Raw genomic sequence first — 20,450 nt, 5'->3', positions numbered from 1 at the left:
AGCCCAAAGTCAGCATCCTGCGGGATTAGGCTAGAAAGCGACCTGCCTATCAATTGCCCTTGTCGGCGATGCCAGCTGAGTTCGCCGGCCCGCCCGCGCGGGCTTTCTCCTTGCCCCGCCGCTTCCTTTCTTCGGGCTCGCGGCTCCCTTCGCTCTCTTGAGGTTTTTCGAGACGCCGTGCGTGCGCGCGGGGGCGGTGGGAGGAAGCAGCCCTCTGATTAGCCGCTCGGCTTATCAATCACGCGCCGGGGGAATTCCAGAGTGGGCGGTCCTTCTGACTCACGCTTCCTTCCTCAGCCGCCCGGAGAGAGAGAGAGAGAGGAAGCTGAGCGCGAGAGCCGAGGGGGGAGGGCGGGGGGAAAGGGGAGATGCCCGCGGCTCACATCCCACTAGATCCGGGAGCTGACTGGGTCCCCGTCGCAGGATCTCCCGCAGGTAGGATTGGAGCATCCATTACCCCAAGCCAGCCTCATTTCTTCTTTCCTACGGGCAAAGAAACGGTCCCCCTCTTCCTTCCTTCCTTGTCTCTGTGGGGAACAGAAGGGATGCTTTGCACTTAAGGTCGGATGGGATGGATCCTTAGCAACGGGCTTGTGTTGTTTTCTTGAGAGGCGGGGACCAGCCCTGCCTACCTTAAGAACGGAGGCCCCGCTCCCTAAAGCGGGGAGGTCAGGGGTTGAAGTTCTATAAAAGTTGAAACCCCATTTCTCCCAGTGCCTGGTGGATTCTATGTTCTGTGGGAAGAGCTGTTTGCAACGTTAACAGCAGGACGCAAGCACAAGTGGCTCATGCTGAAGGCAAGGTTTCATAAACGCACCTGTGTGATGTTTGTATCTCCATTGGAGTTATCAACAGGCAAGCTGTCACACTCCATAGTGCTGGATAACAAACGCGATTTTAGCTCAGGGGTTGCCCCTGTTTTGTTTAATTGACTGAAGGGTTTCTTTCTTTCAAGGCTCTCCACAGTGGCAGTAACTCAGAATGCTTCTCAGGTCATGTTCGCAGGATAGTGATTGTTAAAAGGAGGTCAGATCCAGGGTCAGATTTAGGTTTGGTGAGGCCCTAAATTACTGAAGCTAATGGGGCCCTTTATATGCCCAGCTGTCCTTTGTCAACAACAAATTGTCGCTGTTTTTTGTGTTGAATATATGGTAATTTATGGACCTAATAGGTCTCTAAAGCCATTTGCACATAACAAAATATGTATTTTATTGAAGTAATTGTTGAACTGAAATACAATTAAGAAGTAGTATGTTAATAGTGAAATACAATTAAGAAGTAGTATTTTAATAGTGAAATAATTACAGTATCAAACTCTAACTTAAAATGATTTTTTATTCATAACAAACTTAATAATGCAAACACATTGGCATTGGGCAATAACAAAAGTTCCTTTAGAAACACAATTTACAAAGACTCATAATCTAGTCTCTAGAAACTTGCTATAACATGAAATAATAATAGGTGTAAATATATGATGCAAACTACTAATAATTATAAATAGCAAAATGTAGGCACCCTATATATAGAAATGAGCAAACCAGTGATATTTTAGGGAGCAGGCTAGCAGGCAGGGGCCCATTACTTACATCATAGGAGCCTACACAACACAAAACATTGTTGCTGTATGTAGGTTTTATTTTATTTGTTTTTTATCTTATATTTAGGAAATGTACATCCAGTTTTTTCCCCTTTAAATTTCTTGGGCTATAGCTTGTTTAGCTTATATGTAAATCTGGCACTGGTCATATATTTTGCTTTAATGAGGCTACAGTTTTCTATGTGGGGGTAAGCACCATTGAATTCAGTTGGATTAACTTCTGAGTGGTCATGCCTTGGGTTGTGCTGAGAAAAACACGTTCGGGTTTAAAGATTGTTCCAGACTGCGATTCCACATAAATAAGTAAAATTACTTACTGATTTGCCGAGTGTTGCTCGTGCATTATGTTATTAATGGATTTTTAGTCTGTCCTTAATGAAGGCACATCAATATAAGCACTGAATCACAATGCTATGCAATAACGACCTGTTATTATAAGATTAAAAGACATCACAGGATGGCTCAGGTGGTTAGAGCATAGCGCTGATAACCAGTGGCAAGCGGTGACATTTTTCATCAGGGCCAGAGGTGGCAGCTTGTGAGGGCAATGGGTGATGTCGTGCAGGTGACCTCCTGGGCTTTGGGAATGAGGCGACAGGCTTTAATATTTTAATTTACTCGGGACATTTAAGGGACTAACCTAGTACCCCTAGTCCATTGACCACATGCCATTGCTGATAACCATGGTTTCAGGTTCAATCCCCACATGGGACAGCTGCATATTCCTGCATGGTAGGGGGTTGGACTGGATGATCCTCAGGATCCCTTCCATTGTAGAATTGAAATTCTACAAGTCTATGATTCTATGAACACGAAGAAAACATGATTAAGACTACAGTACACTGTTGCACTACTAGTATAAACCAAATATGTTCTTCATAGAGTTGACTAGCTGTATTACAACTTAGAAACACCAAGACCCTGATCAAACAGATATGTTTTCAATGCTCAAAGGTATGGTGCCAACCATACCCCTAAGGCGTTCCAAAGAGTGGGTGTGTCACCATGGCCACATAACTAATAACACCAGATGGGGACACAAGGAAGAGCCTCCTTGGAAGATCTCAATGCACAGGGAGGTGCTCATTCAAATTTTTAGGTCCTGGGTTATGACACCTATGGCCCAATCCTGTTCCTGTAGCCTCCACTGATTAGGATTGTAGCCTTAACTTTATGTATTTATTTCTGTCCTACCTAACTCCCGAAGAGCTCTGGCTGATATGCAGAGTGTTGTACAATCTTGTCTTCTCGGCAATTCTATGAGGTAGGCTAGACTGAAAGATAGTGGCTACCTAGTGAGCTTCTTGGGTGAGCAGGGAATTGAAGCTATCACTATGGCTATCACGCTACTCTGGCTTTTTATATCACTTTTGTGTTCTTCAGCTACTTTTCTTTTTCAAAATAGCGAAAGGAGGTATTATCCATGTTTTGCAGTTGGGGAAAATGAAGCCAAGGTTTAGTGGTTTCACTTTGTACATGATAGTGACTCTAAAGCTGCAGGTCTATGCATGCTTATTTGAGTACCGGTAAATGATCCTGTGTGACTTATGCCTGAATACAGTTGTACACCTCGGTGTACGAACACCTCGGTTTGCGAACAGTTCGGGTTATGAACTGCGCAAACCCGGAAGTGTTGTCGCCGCGCGTGCATGCGCAGAAGCGGCGCGCGCGGTCTGCACATGCGCAAAACGCGAAAATTGCGCTTTGCGCATGTGCAAAATGGCGCTTCGGGTCACGTTCGGTTTACGAACTATTTGGGTTACGAACTGCGATCCGTTCCGGATCGTGTTCGTAACCCGAGGTATTACTGTATGTGCATGAAATTGGATTGCAACCTTGTATTTGGTTTGCAAGCCCAAATAATGGCACATGGTTCATTGTCAGTAACTTTAAATGAAACAGGAATCAAAAGAAAATGAGTGTTGTTAACATATGTCTGGTTCCAAACAATACCTTTCTACTCTTGAGAAAGAGTAGGCATGCCCTTCTAAAAATTTTAACTATGTATTGGCTAGTTGACTGATGAAAAAAGAAAGGATAAATAAAGGATAGAAATGATTCTCACCAGCTATTTGCCCTAATTCCAATAGCTGATACATGCTGAGGTATTTTGGCCAGCAGAATTTGTAAATATTGTTTAAAAAATTAGATGCCCCCATAGTGTCTACTCTCCTTTTCTAATTGCTACTGAAATACACCAAAATGGAATAAAGGTATTTCCACTTAAACTTTTCCAATGAGAAATTTGCTGAAGTGGTCTTCCAGCAGGGCACAAGCACATTTTGTAAATATTCTGGGCATTGTGAATGGATATTTAGCTGTTTTTTTAAATAGACCATTAAAAACAAACAAGCCCATAGATCAGTTGTGTATCACGTGAAGCTGATACAGAATTGCAGTGTGCAGAAAGTAGCAAGTCAGAAAATGCCTTTACAAATGTCTGATAACATTTTGCTTATTAATCTAATATTATTCTGTTTATAAAATAGAAGCTGTTTTTGTGGATGTGTTTGCTTCGATTCTGGAACATAGAACCAGTTGTTTCCTCCTATAGATCTTTAGCAATATGAGCAATCTCAGGGACACACATTCCCCCAAGCTATGTTTGTTCTTGGCACTTATGTTGCACAGATGACCAAACGCTACCACAGTAATAATGTAATACTGTGTTGAAATTCTGGTGATGAGTAAGCAATCCCAATGATGGCATTATTATGGTAGATTACATATGTCAATGTTGTTAGTTTCCTCCAGCAATGCTGTTGGTTGTGTGAATTGCCTAGTCTTCCCAAACTTGAATGGTTTGGTATTCCTGCATTTTTTCAGGTAATCAGAATGTTACATGAGTAGTTACTCTGTCCATGTAGCAGATGGAATTTTGGCTATTGAATTATGAATCTATACTTTCTTGTAAGCAAAGCTGGCTTCATAGTTTCTCCTCTTGCGAATGAAATAATCTTGGAAGGCTTCACTTCAAGGTAGCATTCTGATGGAGATATCCTGAGTTTCTAAGCTGTAGCATTCATGAAGGTAAAACCTAGCTTTGTTACATGCAGGCATGTGCTTAGTGAACCCAAGAGAAAAGGGAAGTGTGTTATTGTTGCTTCTAGGCTCTTGTCAGTAATAGCTATTGTCTCAATGAATATATGTGTATCTATGTGTTTTCCATCAGTTTCTCAATGAATATATGTGTGGAACATATGTGGAGCTCATGTGATTCTAAGTGATGTATATAATATTTAGTGACTTCAGAAAGTCTAATAAGGGGGTGGTAGTGTTTAAATGGTTAATTGAAGTTTATTTTGCCTGCAGCAAACTTGGAGGATCTATATTGACAATTACCAACAGAATTTGTATATTGCAAGTTGCACAGAGTTGGAGAGGGCTAAATGTGATGCTTATAAATGTGTGAAGAGAGGTGCTAATTTTAATACTATTATGGTGTGTTTGCTAAGTTGATCAGAACTTGTGGTCTTGCTGGCTGTTTCTATTCTGTTTGACACAAAAAGGATTGGGTACCTGACAGGCTCTTTTTCTTTTACCCATGTGGTTTTCTGTTTGTAGATTTTCTGTTTGAGGACCTATGGCCCTCCAGATGTTGCTGAACTGCTACTGCCATCTTCACTGACCATTTGCCATGCTTGCTGGCACTGATGTGGGTTATAGTTCAGGAACATCTGGAGAGCCACAATTTCTGCAGTCTGGTTTAGAATCTATTGCATCGGGACCTAAACTTTGGGGAAGTGCTTAATGCAATTTTGTGTTTCTCTGCGACATTTTTCTGAACTTTGTGTTTTATTAGGGATGTCTGATAAACAAAATTCTAAAGCCAAGCAGTGTTAGAAACTGGGATAGAAAAACTAGGAGCCAAATGTCTTCTGGGACATGAGTTGTGGGCGCCAAAACAGAATGTCTAGTCGCCATGGGGGAGGGGGCAGCAACACTTTTCATTTATTATTTTGATAAGCATGAACTAATACACAATTTACATAAATGACACATTGTTGACATGTTGCTAATATCACATTTTAGCAGAAATTGTTAATACATGTTTAAAAACATTAGTACCATACTTCAGTTTTCAAAACATCCTACTCTTTATTGTTAAACTCCTTTACATACTCCTTAACATATACTCTGAGGCTTCAAAGCACATACATTTCAGTAATCCTTGAGTGTCTTCCAGGCACAAAAAAAATGGCATCCGGACTTTTTGAGGTGCTCACAAATCGAGAATAGGCGCAAAATGTGCCTGGCGTCCTGCTAATTTCAAACCCGGAAGCCATGGGAAGCTGCAGTTCCTATTGAAAGTTTGTGAATGTGTTTCTCTCTAACTACAATCTCTTTAGTAAAATTAAAATTGTTCTCTGAATTGTGTTTTGCTCTCTCTGTGTGTAAATAGAAGAATCGCTTTTGTTTTTCATGATCTATTGTTACCAGATGGAACAGAGATGAGTTGCAAGTTTAATTCTAAAAAGACTTGACAGGTCCTGCCCACATTTGATGCTCTGAAGCACATGGAGTTTTGCTATGTTTGTGTGCGTAGGCATGTGGGTTTTTCAATGCAAAGGTCAGTGTACCTTCTTTCAGGTTGAGCAAGGCATGACTTGTAGGAGGAAGGAAGCATGTTGCCAACTGCTGCAGTTGCGTCCAGATATCGGCATACTAGATCTTTGCCAGCATAAGTCGGAGCAATGTTGATCCATCTTCCATTATTTTTAACACACACACCCTGGCCTCATGTACTTTTTATTCTCATCCTGTGTCATATCCTTTCCATACACCCTTCATTGACCTCTTGTGATTTTGTTTTCTAAACCTAAGTGTTAGTATGAATGTCAGAAAACTGCTACCCTGTCGGACTTCCAAAAATTTTTTAGACCTGCATTTAAGGTGGTTGTTGTTGTTTTAATTGCGAGCTGCTTTGAAAGTCTTCAGATGGATTAAATGGGAAAACAAAATAATCTTCAAAGCAGCAGCGACACATCCTGAATTTAACTCAAATAGGGTACTAATTTTTAAAAGAATCTGAAAGAAAATAGTAATAAGACCTGGGCAAATGAAAATGCTTAAAATACATAAGGGTCAACACTAGGCAAGCCTTATCAGGGAAGGCATTCCACGCTGAGATGTTGTCATGGAAAGCGCATTCTTAATTTTATTAAACATTTTTAATATCCTGCCTTTCCAACAAGATATTGCTGATGGCAACGGAAAAGAAAATTTGTACTAATGCAAGCAGTGTGTTCCTATATATGCCTACTCAGGAGTAAGTACCACTGAGTTCAACAGGGTTTGTTCCCAGGTAAGTGGGTGTAGGATAGCAGTCTAAAACACTTCATATAAAAGTGCAAAAAAGTTGTAAGGGGTATTCATTGTACCAGTTAAGTATTACAAGCCAGAGTTATTTGGGGTTTGCTTATAAAGCCTGTGACCCATTTGCGCAGGGTTTATGACCTGCAGGTTGGGAAGTGCTGTTCTAGACTATACAGTACTTGTATATCCAGTTCATTACCAAAACAGATACAATTGTTTCAGCCTTGGGGCCTGTAAACACTTCCAGTAGAACAATCCTGTATAATGATGCTGGGCTCCATCTTACATCGGTGCCAGCCAACATAGCCAATTGGGGATGGTGAGCGCTAGAGTCCCTGATGTATGCAAGCAAGTATATTCAACTCTCTTTTTTTGCTACTTAAAGGGAATGTGATGGGAATGTTGAACTCTCCATTCCCTAGCACAGCATGAACAAGTTCTTCTAGTCTACAATAGCCAGGTACTCTCTGTTGCATATGCATGAGTATCACTTACTGGCCCATTCTATGTCAGCATACAACTGACGCCCGAAAAGACAAAGTTTGTGGGAGGACAGATTTAGCAACAGTGGAATCTAGAACAAGAAGGTTGGGTGGCAGGAAAGCATTAAGAAGCCCAATTCATGCTGTAGCAATGAGTGGGAACTGTCCATTGGGAACCTGTTGACAACCTCTCACTCCTTGGTTGGTCTGTGAGTAATACAATGACTGCAGTAGTTTTTCATGTGTTCAAGGTGTTTCTGCTGTCCACTTCTCATATTCTAAAGATTTTCTGGGATAGCTAATTTAGGATGGAACCTAACCACTAAGAATGACCCCCCCCAGACACAAAAACCCACTTCATTTGTGAACAGGATGGACATGTGAATGCTGACGCCATCACAAATCAGCATAGAGAAAAGAAGATACTGTACCTGCAGAGAGGTTAAGAAAAAAGGGAAACCCTGTCTTCTCTCCTGATGTGACTTATTATTAGCCTTCAACAAATTAATCTGGCTCCTGTGAATATTGTGGTCATGGTCATAGCTTATCCTGACTCCAGAAAGGTAGATTAATTGGATAAGCCCTGGTGATTTAAATTGCATTCTTCTTCAAATGCAGTCACCCAAATGGCCAAATACCTAGAATGAAGTTGACCGTCCTTGTGACTGGGATGCTGTGGGCTCTTATTTCTCTTATGATTTGTTATTCTGCTTTCTATATTACACTGCCCATTACCTTGGCTCCATTTTCTTTCCTTTATTATTTTAATATAATGCATATAATATATATTAAAGTGTTTAGAGGGCAGTGTTCATCTAAAGGAAGTGTGAGTGCAAGGATTACCACTAGCGCAATCAGAGTTTCCCCGCCTCCCCCTCTGTCATCCCCAAATCCTCTGTAGAAGGTTGGGGGGAAACTCAGAACAGAATTAAAGGAGGGGTGGGAGGGAGAGGAGGAGAACATTCCATTGTGTAAAGTGAAGTCCTTGTATTGATGGAATGTATGTTGAATACAACCATACCTGCCAGGTTCCTGCCGGGGAAAAAAAGGGATTGGCAGACCAGAAGTAGCGCTGCCGCCATTTGGAACTGGGCAGAGCAGGCTCAGAAGCGACTTCCGGTGCTTCTGAGCCTGCTCTGCCCAGTTCCAAAATGACAGTCACGCCGGAAGTCGCGCTGCGGCCATTTTGGAACTGGGCAGAGCAGCATCGGAAGTCGCTTCTGAGCCTGCTCTGCCCAGTTCCAAAATGGCCGCCGCTCCAGAAATCGCTTCTGTGCATGTCCAGAGACTCCAGACATGCGCAGAAGGAGCCTCCCCCGACTGGTAAGTAAACCAGGGGGGGGGATCCGTTTTTCCAGCTGGGAACGGCTGGAAAAACGGGGGTTTCCCGGGGAATACGGGAGATTTGGCAGCTATGAATACAACCCATGCACTTCAAAAACCAAGTAAATAAATAAAATTAAAATATAAAACAAAATACATAATTCCCAATTATGCGACCAGAAGGAACAAGAATTTATAGGCACCCAGTACAGCTCACCCCTCCTCAAAAACCTGAGCAAAGGGTTGTTTGACAGTGGAATGGACTACCTCAGAAGGTGGTGCACTTCCCTTCATTGGAGGTCTTTAGACAGAGGGTGGCTGGCCATCTGGGATTCTTTAGTTGTGATTCCTGCATTCAGCAGGTTGTACTAAATGATCCTTGGTTTCCTTCCAACACTGCAATTTTTTTCTTCTGCTACTGAAACAGAAGCAATGGCATGGTGAGATGTTCCAAAGGTGTAAGGGCTGCCACAGAGAGAGCCTCCCTGTGGGGCCCCAGGCTATTGTTCTCATTAGGTGTGGAGACCACCAGCAGGAAATCTTCTGCAGATCTTAAAATTCAGGCAGGTTGGTATGGGAGGAGGCGTTCCTTCAGGTATTTTGGGCCTGGGTCCTTTAGGGCCTCAAAAGCCAGCATCAGCACCTTAAATTGGGCCCAGAAGGCAATAAGCAGTCAGAACGATTGATTGAGAATTGACATTGTATGTGAACACCCCAAGGCAATCCATAGGGCCCTGCACCAGTTACCACTTTTGGACTGTTCTCACTGGTCAACCCCATGTGGAGTGCTTCCACCCTGCCCCCCCCCCCCAAGAATTGGCTACAACATATTTTCAGATGCAGCAGAGATTAATGTTCCTTGCTACTGGGGGGGTGGTGCTTGTGCATTGTGTGATCAGCACGTTCAGAGACCTACACACACCACTTTTCTCAATCAGCTTCCTGTCAGCTGCTAGCATTTCTCCAGAAATAGACACTGTACTCATGTGTCACCTGGTGAGCCAGTGACTCTGTCTCACTGCTTTGATAAGCTTTCTGCTTCATTGTCAGCTGGGCCTGAATTGTCAGGCTTTGACCTTGACCTGCTTTCAGAGTGGGTGCCCGGTGGATTAAAAGTGCCAAAAAAATAATATGTCATGTGCCAATGAGATAAATGCAGAGAGAGAGAGGGAGAGAGAGAGAAGTGTTTCTTGTGCCATTAGTTCTTGCCGCTTCCTAAAGCATGCAAAACTTCTCGAACTGCAGGAGGGTCATCAGCTGCAAGTATTTTTATTTATTATTTTTCTTTGACACATTTCCTCCAAGGAGCTCAAGATGGTGTACACAGTTCTCCACCTCCACATTTTATGCTCAAAACAACCCAGTGAAGAAGCTTAGGATGAGAGGCAGTGACTAGGCCAAGGTCACCCTATGAGCTTCGTGGCTCAGTGAGGATTCGAACTCTGGTTTCCCAGGTCCTGGTCTGACACTATAACCATTACACCACACTGGCTTGCTGACTAAAGCAAGCATCACAGAGAATTGAAAAGGCTTTTCATTTCCAGACTCTCTTATAAGAGGTTCCCCACCCCTTGGCATTGCTCTGCAATATGTTGCCCAAATTGCCTGTAGAGGGATTAATGCACTGCTTTCAGGGAGATGAATATTTGTGCAAGCTTTGAAAGCTACACTTCTTTTAATGAAGTGTAAATCTTCCTGTGGTTGGTCAAGGCTTAAAACACACACACACTCCAGATACATGCCAGAGCTTCTGTGCAGCTGGATTCCAAACACATTTTGCTAACTTCTAAAATAGCTACTTCTTGACATACTTGCATGTAATTTCTCGGTCTGTATTTATGCATAAGATTTGTTTGTGAGTTGGGGGTGGTGGTGATAAGTAACCCAGTTCCAGAAAGTGGAGATGCACAAAGGTTAGTACCAAAAGAGTGGAGCACAAAAGTGAAATTTGTGACTCCACAATGCAACTCCACAAGGCTCCAACAATGCAATTATGCCTGGCCTGCACTGGGATTTCTTGTTTTTGAGTTCTTCATCTTTTGCTTTGCTTAAAATTGGTTGTAGCCAACAATACTGTCCCTTTTAGATTGAGGAATTAGTTTGCGTATTGGAGCTTCCTACCTCTCCCCTTCATATCTGTTCTGGGAGTTCCCATAATCTTCCAGAGTGGATTTAGTTAAGTAGAAACTACTTAACTAAACTACTCCTGCTATGCCCATGTCAACCCCTATGGGCCAGGTTTGACAGCAGGATGGGGCCACCATGTATCTGCTTGCCCTCCTGCAAACTGTATGGGCTTCAGTCAAACCTGGACTACCTGTGACCCACTGGGCCAAATGCAGCTGACCAGCCATGTTATGGTGGCTCAATGAACCTGCCTTTGCCCAGGGCTGTAAAAACTGGAAAGTTGACAAAGATGTGGTATGGTAAAGCTGGTGGGCTACCAAGGGCTCAATGGTAGAGCATCTGCTTTGCATGCAGTTGGTCCCATGTTCAATCCTGGGGTGTTGAGGTAGGGCTGGGAAAGAGCCCTGCTTGAAACCCTGGAGAGCCACTACCAGTCAGTGGAGAAAATACTGAGCTAGATAGATCAATAATCTGACTTGGTATAAGGCAGTTTCCTGTGCCCAGCTTGGTATGTCCCCAGTTATGGGAGCCTGGCCTAGAGAGATCCTTTGCTCTTTTCCCAAAGACCCTTGTGGTCCTCTTCCTAGTTGCATGTGTCCTCTTTCCCCACCCCATCAAGCTCTGGTGCTATATGTGCAAACTAAGGTCAAGCATGAGGGAAATGTATTGGAAGAAGGATTCTTCCCCTCCTGTTCCAGTTCTCCCCATTCCTCCGAAACATTCCCTTGGAAGTCTTTCTTGTAAAAGACATGGTGGTTTCCTTTAGGGGAAACTCCCTACATTAATTCATGGCAAATGAGAAGTTTGGAAACCAAAGGCGTTTAACAGCAGCCTGGAGTCATTCCACCCCCTGTGCACTGCCTTAAATCATCTTGTGTTCTTGTGGATTTTGCATTAGAGGGGAAAAACATGTCTGTATTTGTATAGAGGGAAAGAAAGAGATCTTAAATATATTGTTGTGGCCATTGTGTGGGGAAAATGCTGTCCCCCGTCCTGGCTTTTGCACAGCTGATAGATAAATATAATTTCTTAATGTCCTTGATGACTGAAAAAGTAATTTGGGAATTGGAATGTAGATTACAAAGACAGAAGTCTGAGCAAGGAGAGGGGTGTGTCCCAGGGGCATGTCACTTTTGTGAAAACTGGGGCATCCCTAAATATGAGTATTGTTTACTCAGGTACTTGTGTGTTTGTATATCTGCTGATAGCATGAAAAACACCTCTTCATAAAAAATGGCCTCCACAGAAACTACCTCTGAGGTATTTCCTACCACTTAGTGGAAGGATGAGGTAATATTCACTCAGAGCTTGGGGGGGTTGCATGTCTTTGAACAGTGCAGGGAGAATTCTTAACAAGTGTTGTGTCTCTGCATTTTCACGTGCAAGCAATTCTCGTGGAAAGAACTGGGACTTGTGCGCACATGAGTTCAGAGACAGGGCGCAACTCACTTTTGTAACTGGGTGCCCAGATCATAAAGAGGTAGGAATTACTCAGTTTTTACTTAGTAGTAGTAGTAGTAATAATAGTAATAATAATAATAATTGTTGTTGTTTAGTCGTTTAGTCATGTCCGACTCTTCGTGACCCCATAATAATAATAATTTATTATTTATACCCCGCCCATCTGGCTGGGTTTCCCCAGCCACTCTGGGCGGCTTCCAAAAGAAATATTAAAATACAATAATTTATCAAACATTAAAAGCTTTCCTAAACAAGTGTGTCAGGACAACTGTTAGTATCATGAGAAATGGAAACTTACTTGAAAGAGCCATGCTCAGATGGAAAACACTTATGACAATGTTTTCTCACCTAGCTCTTTAAGAACCTTCCTTTGTGGGAAGAAAAAAAAAACCCATGTTCCTAACCATCAGACATTTAATTGCTATTCTGGTCCTGGATTATGCCAGGTTTCAACCCTTGTCTGGAAAATCCCCAGCATTCCTGACAGGCGGGTTGTGTAAACTGGGAAACGCCTCCAGAGATGAGACTTTTCAGGCTTTCCTTGTGCAGTAGAGGTTGCCTGCTCTGCCACCTTCTTGCAGCTGGAGGGTGCCATCTGTCTGTCTTTTCTTTGACAGGTTGTGTTGCAAAGCATTTTCTGCATTTTTTGAAGAATAAAAAGGATGGTTTTGTGCTAAGAAGACAGAGATGTAGTGATTGAGAACTCTAGACCTAAACACTACCGGTAGGTGTGCTGCCTGAGGAGTTGCTGCTGCTGTTACCACCTCCCCCCCTTCTCCTTTTGCCTCCCTCACTCCCACTCCCCCCCCCCCCCGCCGTCACCTTCTCTAATTTGGGGTACCTCTGAGACCCCTCCTTGGAGTGCAGCTTTGTGACTGAGCTGGCTATGGAGAGAGCTTGCATTACTGCCATGTTACCTGATGGATGGCAAATCACTCTGATACCTCATTCTGTTTAAAAGGACCCCTTCCTCTGAGTGAGGACTGGTGGACTGGGACCACCCTGTTAGGAACAACAGGTTAGCTGAATCCTGCCCTTGGTGGTACAGTGGTGCCTCGCTAGACAAATTTAATTCGTTCCACGGGTCTTTTCTTATAACGAAAAATTCGTCTAGCGAATCCCATAGGAATGCATTGAAATTTTTTTTTGCCCATAGGAACACATTAATTGAATTTCAATGCATTCCTATGGGAAACCGCGATTCACTAGACGAATTTTTCGTAAAACGAATTCGTCTAGGGAGGCAACCTCCGCTAGAAAAAACCTTTCGTTAAGCGGAAATTTCATTAAGCAGGGCATTCGTTAAGCGAGGCACCACTGTATTGGCAAAGTTGACCGCTCTGAGTTACTTGAGTCCTGTCAGGGGAAAAGGCAGGGTATAACTAAATACAGTTGAGTCCCCATTTATGTGGGGGTTATGTTCCAGACCCCTGCATGCATCAGTGAAACTATGTGAAATGGGGAGTTGTATCTGCTCAGCTGACGCATGGGGAAGAAGCTTGCGCAGAAGTACGGCTTGCACAGCTGAGGTGTGGGGAAGCAGCAGCTGCTGTGTCCTCTTTGGGCTCCGGGGAGGGTCTTCTTGCATGTCAGGAGAACTCACCAGGGTGCTCCCCGTTTTTGGCATCCACTTCTGTGTTCCCGGCACCATGCAGGTGTGTGGTTGCACCCACAAAGAGTGTGTGTAAATAGGAAGTTGCCCGTAACTAAATAACCAAATCACAGTAGTACTGAATTGTAGTCAATTTCATTGTTCACCCCAACTCCAGATACTGTAACTTGCAAATAAGTTAGACAGCACCAGTTCCAAAGTCCTGTGTAAGACCTATCCAATTATTTTTTAACCACCGAATGATCCCTGTGAAAACCCGTCACATTACCCACTTCTGTGAAATCATGAGGGACTTTTATCAAAAGCTTTTTGTAAGTTACTTTTTGTTTTAAGAAATAGTATTTAAATGTACTTACCCCTCCTTTCTGTTCCTGTACTGATAATTTAATAGATATGTATATTGTTCAGCATCAGCAAGCCTGTTCCAGTTTCAGACACTTTCACTGGTCTCTTATCTATTTATGACACTTTCTTTTACACAGTTTGAACTGAATCAAGGTTTGTATCAACACACTAAATATCCCGGAGCTATTCCTGCATCATTCAAGAAGAATGTGTGTGCACTTTTTAATGACGCCTGCTGACCTAGTTCTGTTCTCTGTTGACCCAGAGTGCAGTAATCTAGCTGAACTCTCATTAGTTTGGTGCTCGATGAGCATTGTTAAATGATGCAGGATTAAATTTTCCAGCACAAGATGTGCATAGGTGAAGGGAGTTGTACACACTGTGCATTAGATCTGAATGCTCCATCACTTTGGGCATTTTCCTCCCCAACCTAGTCAACTTGTGCTAATGGAGTGGATCTGTTCGTTCATTTGTTCATTCGTTCGTTCATTCATTCATTCATTTTTGCTTGAAAACTGAGGTGTACGAACCAGAGTAAAACACTGGATCAAGTGGGCAGACATATACACCAAGAATCAGTAAGCAGAGTGCCTCTGAGCACATACTCAGACTGGGCATTAGTAATGCAGTACCAGAACCAAGTTTGTACATTCTCTCTCACAAAAAACCAGTCCTGGTTTTCTCCCAAATGTTCTTTATCAGCAACCTAATTTGAAAATAAAAGGCCTTTTAGCTGGTTGTTTCTGTCATTAGAAAAGCTAGAAACCCTTAAATCTATTGCAAGGTACCCACAGACTTACTGGTGGATCTCATTTTACCTGTGTGTGTTTCGTAATGGATTGCTGCCTCCTATATTCTTCCTGAACTACACCATCTCATTCAAATAGTGATCTAGTAGTGGATGTGATGACATCGCAGAGTGAATCAGATTTGGCTACATGCCAATGCTGATTAGGGCAAACCAGTTACATTGTCGTCGCTCTAAACCCCCATTTCACCTGGAGTATCATTTCAGTGTATATCAGAGAGCACATTTAGGCATGCATCCTTTGGAGAGTATAGATCAGGCATCCCCAAACTGTGGCCCTCCAGATGTTTTGGCCTACAACTCCCATGATCCCTAGCTAACAGGACCAGTGGTCGGGGAAGATGGGAACTGTAGTCCAAAACATTTGGAGGGCCGAAGTTTGGGGGTGCCTGGTATAGATAGATTATCCACAATCGGGTGAATGGCCTGTGAGTAGAAAGGCAGGGAAGCACAACCCTATTGGTTCTTCTTGCTCTCTCGGTAGCATTTGATATCATTGACCATGATGCTCAACCTATTTTGGCTGAGACTGCATTCATCCGGAAGGAGTAGGTTTGCAGTTTGGGTGCGCTTTTAGATTCACTTCTGTCTCTACTAGTCCTGATGATTTTGCTGCCACAGACTTTTTACCAGCTGTGCCGCTCCTCAACAGACATAGTCTGGTTATAGTGTTCCATAGTCTGGTAATACTTGGGGCTGCCCTTGAAGATTACTCAGAAGTTCAATTAGTTCATAATTTGGCTGCCAGAATTTTAACTGGTGATGATGATGATGATTCCCAAATACTTGCAAGAGTGCTTCTTCCCCCATACCAGCCTGCCTGTGTTGAGATCTTCAACAGGAGTTCATTTTCAAGCGTTAGTGTGCTCTGTAATAAGAAACGAGAGGTATTTGAATGCCTTCCCCTAAAAGGTACGCCTGGCACCTACTTTGCAATCTTTTCAGCGCTTGGTTAAGACATTTGTATCTACCGAGGCATTTTAATTTGTATACTCACTCAGCCTGCTTTCGTCCTTTTTATCTGCTGCTTAAAAAAAATTGTTATGGCTGCACAGTGTTAGTGTTTTATTTTTTTGGTTTTAATTTTATTACTCTGGTTTGTTGTACAATGCCCTGAAATGATTAAGGATGGTATAGAAATATGTTAATTAAATTGTATACCCCAGTTCTTTTTTTATTTTTCCCCTTTTTCTTTTTGCTGTGGTGTTTTCATAAAATAACAGACTCTTGGAGTCGGAAGGGACCCAAGGGTCATCTAGTCCGACCCCCTGCAATGCAGGAATCCTAGCTAAAGCATCCATGGCAGATGGCCATCCAACCTCTGCTTTAAAACCTTTTGTTTTGCAGAAATGGAGAAATTTGCTCTGGTAATCAGGGTACCAGTCCTTTCTCCAAAACACAAGCATAATGCAAGAACAATGCTCAGAGTATCGTAAGGATCATATTTTGCTGTGATCTTATGAATATAGACCACTCCCAATATTTCAAGTCTCGGCTATGCTTGATATCTCAGTTAGGACTAATTATTGGTTAAAGCCAGTTCAGACAGGGTTCAGGAAGAGCAGAGGAACTGGGGCAAAAGAAGGGAAAAGGATATAAACTTGCACCACCTGCTCATAATCCCGTAACCAAGGTTAAAAATAATGGGAGCATTATATCAGCTCAATGTAAATCGTCATGGAAGCTGTAGCCTCTGGCCAATGCCCCCCTATCTGGAAAACCCCTGAAATCCCAGTAACAGATGAAAACTATGATCTCTCCCTTCTGTTAAATCCCTCTGGTTGTTCTAGCGTTCTTAAAGAATTTATGCTGGGAATGCTAACCTCCTGTTCCCTTGTTTCAGGCACAGCTACCCGGAAACTGGAGTGTTAACCTGCACCCATGGAAGGAAAGGGGCCGTATCGTATCTATGACCCTGGTGGGGGAACGGAAAAGGGAGCATCTGCTGCCTTTGAACGGCTGGTGGAGGAAAATACCCGGCTGAAGGAGAAGATGCAGGGAATTAAGTCTCTAGGTAACGGTGAGGATGACATGGAAGCAGAAAAGCAAAGGTTACTCATTGTTGCTGTTTCCAGAATGCCCGGGTCTGCGACAAACTTCAGAGAAGCCGCTTTCTTGTGTACTTAGCAGGAAACCTCTAAACCGGGGTCAGCAACCTTTTTCAGCTGTGGGCTGGTACACCGTCCCTCAGACCATGTGGTGGGCCGGTCTATATTTTGGGGGGGAAAGGAACGAATTCCTATGCCCCACAAATAACCCAGAGATGCATTTTAAATAAAAACACACATTCTACTCATGTAAAAACACCAGGCAGGCCCCCAAAATAACCCAGATATGCATTTTAAATAAAAGGACACATTCTACTTAGGTAAAAATACGCTGATTCCTGGACTGTCCACGGGCCAGATTTAGAAGGCGAAGGGCCAGATCCTGCCCCTGGGCCTTAGTTTGCCTACCCATGCAAAGCAAAACAGACATTTAAAACAGTATACAACAATGGATTTTAAGTTTTACAATGTGGAAGGCATATAAGCACTTAAAACTTTAAGATAGACTGCCATAGAGAAATGACCCAGAGTTTTTTTTGACAGCCTACCCATGCTCTAAACCTCTGTGGCACCATAGAGGCATAGTTGTAGCAGCACGTGAGCTTCCATTGGGGGTAGCCTACTTCTTCACTGGTGGCGAGCATTAAAGGCCAAGTCTGTGATTTGGACTTGCTGCCCCTTGTGTGCCAAAGTCTTCCTGGGGGTGCTCTCTGTGTTATTGCTGTTGCTCAAAAGGCCTTTGCCTCATGTCTGCACATTGTTCAAGAGACGTCCCAGGTGATGACTTACCGGCATTGCTCACACGTGGGCTGTGTGTGGGATATGGACCTTTTAAAATATTGTGACAGTCATTGGAAGCTCTTAAGGGTTTTTCAGTAACGCTGAACGTCGTAAGTGTGAAAATTGTACACAGGTCCTGGATGTAGTAGCATCACATGAAGAATCTTTTGCTGTTTGCTGTCTGAGAGCAAAGGCTGAGAAACAGTCCTGAATATTTCAGTGGGTTCCAACTCAGCAGTGTTTCATTCCACAGATGCACCTCTTTGCTGCTTGTACTTCGGGCAGATAGGGTTTTGAATTGGAGGTATTATATTAGGAATTTCTTTACTTCTATTAAAGTTTTTGGGTTTTAAAAAAAGGGTAATTCATATTATCTAGCCTAAGGGAGAATTCTTTGTGTCTCCAAAAGCTTTCACCAATGAATATTAAACACTCATTGCTCTTTATTCCAAAGCCTTTTAAAATGAGATCTTGATAGCGATACATTTCTCAGCAAGCCCAAAAATACTGGCGTAAAATTTGAGCTTTGCACGTGTGTGGCTGAGGTGCTCGCCAGTGAGTAGACAAGGCAAAACATTGCAATTCAGCTGAGGTGGCTTTTTACTTTTTCCTACAGTTGGGAATATCTCCATGTTCGTGTCTGCTCCCTAATCCATGCAAAAGTTTATGTGGCTACTATAGACATCATTCACAATTCCATCCCCTGCCCCCCCCCCTGGCACAGAGATCTTCTCTGTGTAGGAAATAGTCATTTGAACTGAAATGCAGTGGAGTTAGTCTAGAATTGCTGGAGTTCAGCTAGTTCTGATAACTATGCTGAATGTGCTGCTGTAAGGAAATAACCTGCATATACAAAGGAGTGTTAAATCGCGCCCTTGTTGTTTTGCCAGGGGATCTATTGGAAGAGTCTCAGTTAGAAGCCTCCAGGCTGCGTCAGAAAGTGGAGGACCTAGTGAAGGACAACGAAATGCTAAGGTCCACCTCCTCTCTTGACAAACTTGCGGAAATGGCAGGTATGAGCATCAAAGGGCCAACTGTTTAGCATGTCCCAGTAACATGTTCTTTGGCAGACCTAGATTTTCACTGCCTGTGTGTTGCATTTAAGGGAATTGCAAGTTGGAAGGAAGAGTAATAAGCCTCCAGTGATGCTGTTGGCTGTCTTGCATCAATGTGTAAAAATCCCTTTAAAAAAATATACATGCTGATATCACTGGGCCAACCTGCGTCTTCAGGTCTGCAGCCTGAATCTGTGTCACTTCAGTTCCTAGGGATGTTCGACTCGTGCAACAGACTTCACAGTAGAACTTGCCCCTCTCCTCTCCCCTGCAGCCCCCTGCACACCATCAAAATCTGCTGCAGACCCTCCAGAGCAGATTCTGTGGATGCTTGACTAGAGGAGAGGAAGGGGAGGTTCCATTGCGTGGGCAGAATTCAATTCACATGGTTTTAGCTACAGCCCAGCCTTCTTGAGTCGAATCAATCCTGTTTTGTTGCATGCTACTTTCTGGGCAGGTTGTGCATATGCAAAAATAAATTGAACAGCCTTTAGATGGTGGAACAAGAGGGAAGTTTTGGCTGTGCTTTTTGCTCATTTTCACTGCTGTTCCCCTCTCTGAGAAAAACATGACATCAAATGACCAGTAATGAAAGGTTTTGAATACATTTTTGCTTCTGCAACAAAACTCTTCCTTCTGCACCCTTGCCCTGAAACACTTTTTCCTTCTTTGAATGCTGTGTGGTTTTAGGGGGCAGCTCACTGCCTACACTTTTGCACGCAGAACATCCCAGGAATAATCCTTTCCATCTTCAGGCAGGAGATTGGGTAGGGCCTCATTCTGTCTGAGACCCCGGAGAAGTGCTGCCAGTCAGAGTAGACAGTACAGGGCTAGGTAGACACATATGCCTTCTGTTTCAGTGACTTCTGTTTCAGTGTATCTGAAGATGTGTGCATGCACACGAAAGTTCATACCAATGACAAACTTAGTTGGTCTCTAAGGTGCTACCAGAAGAATTTTTTTTATTTTGTTTCAACTGCGTCAGACCAACACGGCTACCTGTAACATATGCCTTGGTTTGAGCCAGCTTTCTAGACACCCCCCTGTCCCGGTGTGTTTTCTTTTTGAGTCTCAAAAAAATCATGAGTGCTTCCAGGTGACTGATTTTTATCAAGCATTCATTCCTGTTTGTTGGTGGGGAGATTTGATGGCCTTGTGCCATCTTTTGGGGGAGAGTGGGTTTGTTGTGCAAGACCTCCCCTTCAACTGTAATTGCACAACCTGGGCTTACTGGTCTGCGATTGAATCCCACCTGATACTAGCAAAGTTTGGGCATAAATATGTGCATGCCACACACATTGCACACATACCCCCAATTCAGGGCGAGGTCAGCTGCCTTGGGTGGTACCATTTTTCATACCAAAGAGCAGCCAATGGTCAATTACTTGATTTATTTGTTTAGACCATTATTGGGGGTGCTACTTAGAGGGAGCTTACTGACTGGGGCTTAGTGGGAGTTTTGCAGTGTACCTGGGATCACACGTTTGATAGAT

At 43.2% G+C, this 20,450-nt stretch overlaps 1 protein-coding gene across 12 annotated transcripts in view; it reads left to right on the top strand.

The window, feature by feature from the left end:
* Positions 1 to 20,450, top strand: part of TNIP1 (TNFAIP3 interacting protein 1) — a 49,152-nt gene that overhangs the window by 2,717 nt on the left and 25,985 nt on the right. For 2 of the 12 annotated variants that reach the window (XM_035105691.3, XM_035105688.3), the window contains exons 1-3: positions 296 to 435; positions 16,918 to 17,088; positions 18,793 to 18,915. In XM_035105691.3, coding sequence (XP_034961582.3) covers positions 16,956 to 17,088; positions 18,793 to 18,915 — 256 coding nt within the window. In that variant the 5' untranslated portion in view covers positions 296 to 435; positions 16,918 to 16,955. Of the gene's footprint in view, positions 1 to 295; positions 436 to 738; positions 798 to 12,931; positions 13,034 to 16,917; positions 17,095 to 18,792; positions 18,916 to 20,450 lie in introns of those variants that run through there. The other 10 variants (XM_035105689.3, XM_035105682.3, XM_088663168.1 and 7 more) reach the window with 6 other exon arrangements.

The sequence above is a fragment of the Zootoca vivipara genome, chromosome 2, assembly GCF_965207765.1.
Source record: "Zootoca vivipara chromosome 2, rZooViv2.hap1.1, whole genome shotgun sequence".
Lineage (NCBI taxonomy): Eukaryota > Metazoa > Chordata > Lepidosauria > Squamata > Lacertidae > Zootoca > Zootoca vivipara.
Note: the sequence above shows the minus strand (reverse complement) of the source record. Positions and strands in the feature narration are given on the sequence as shown.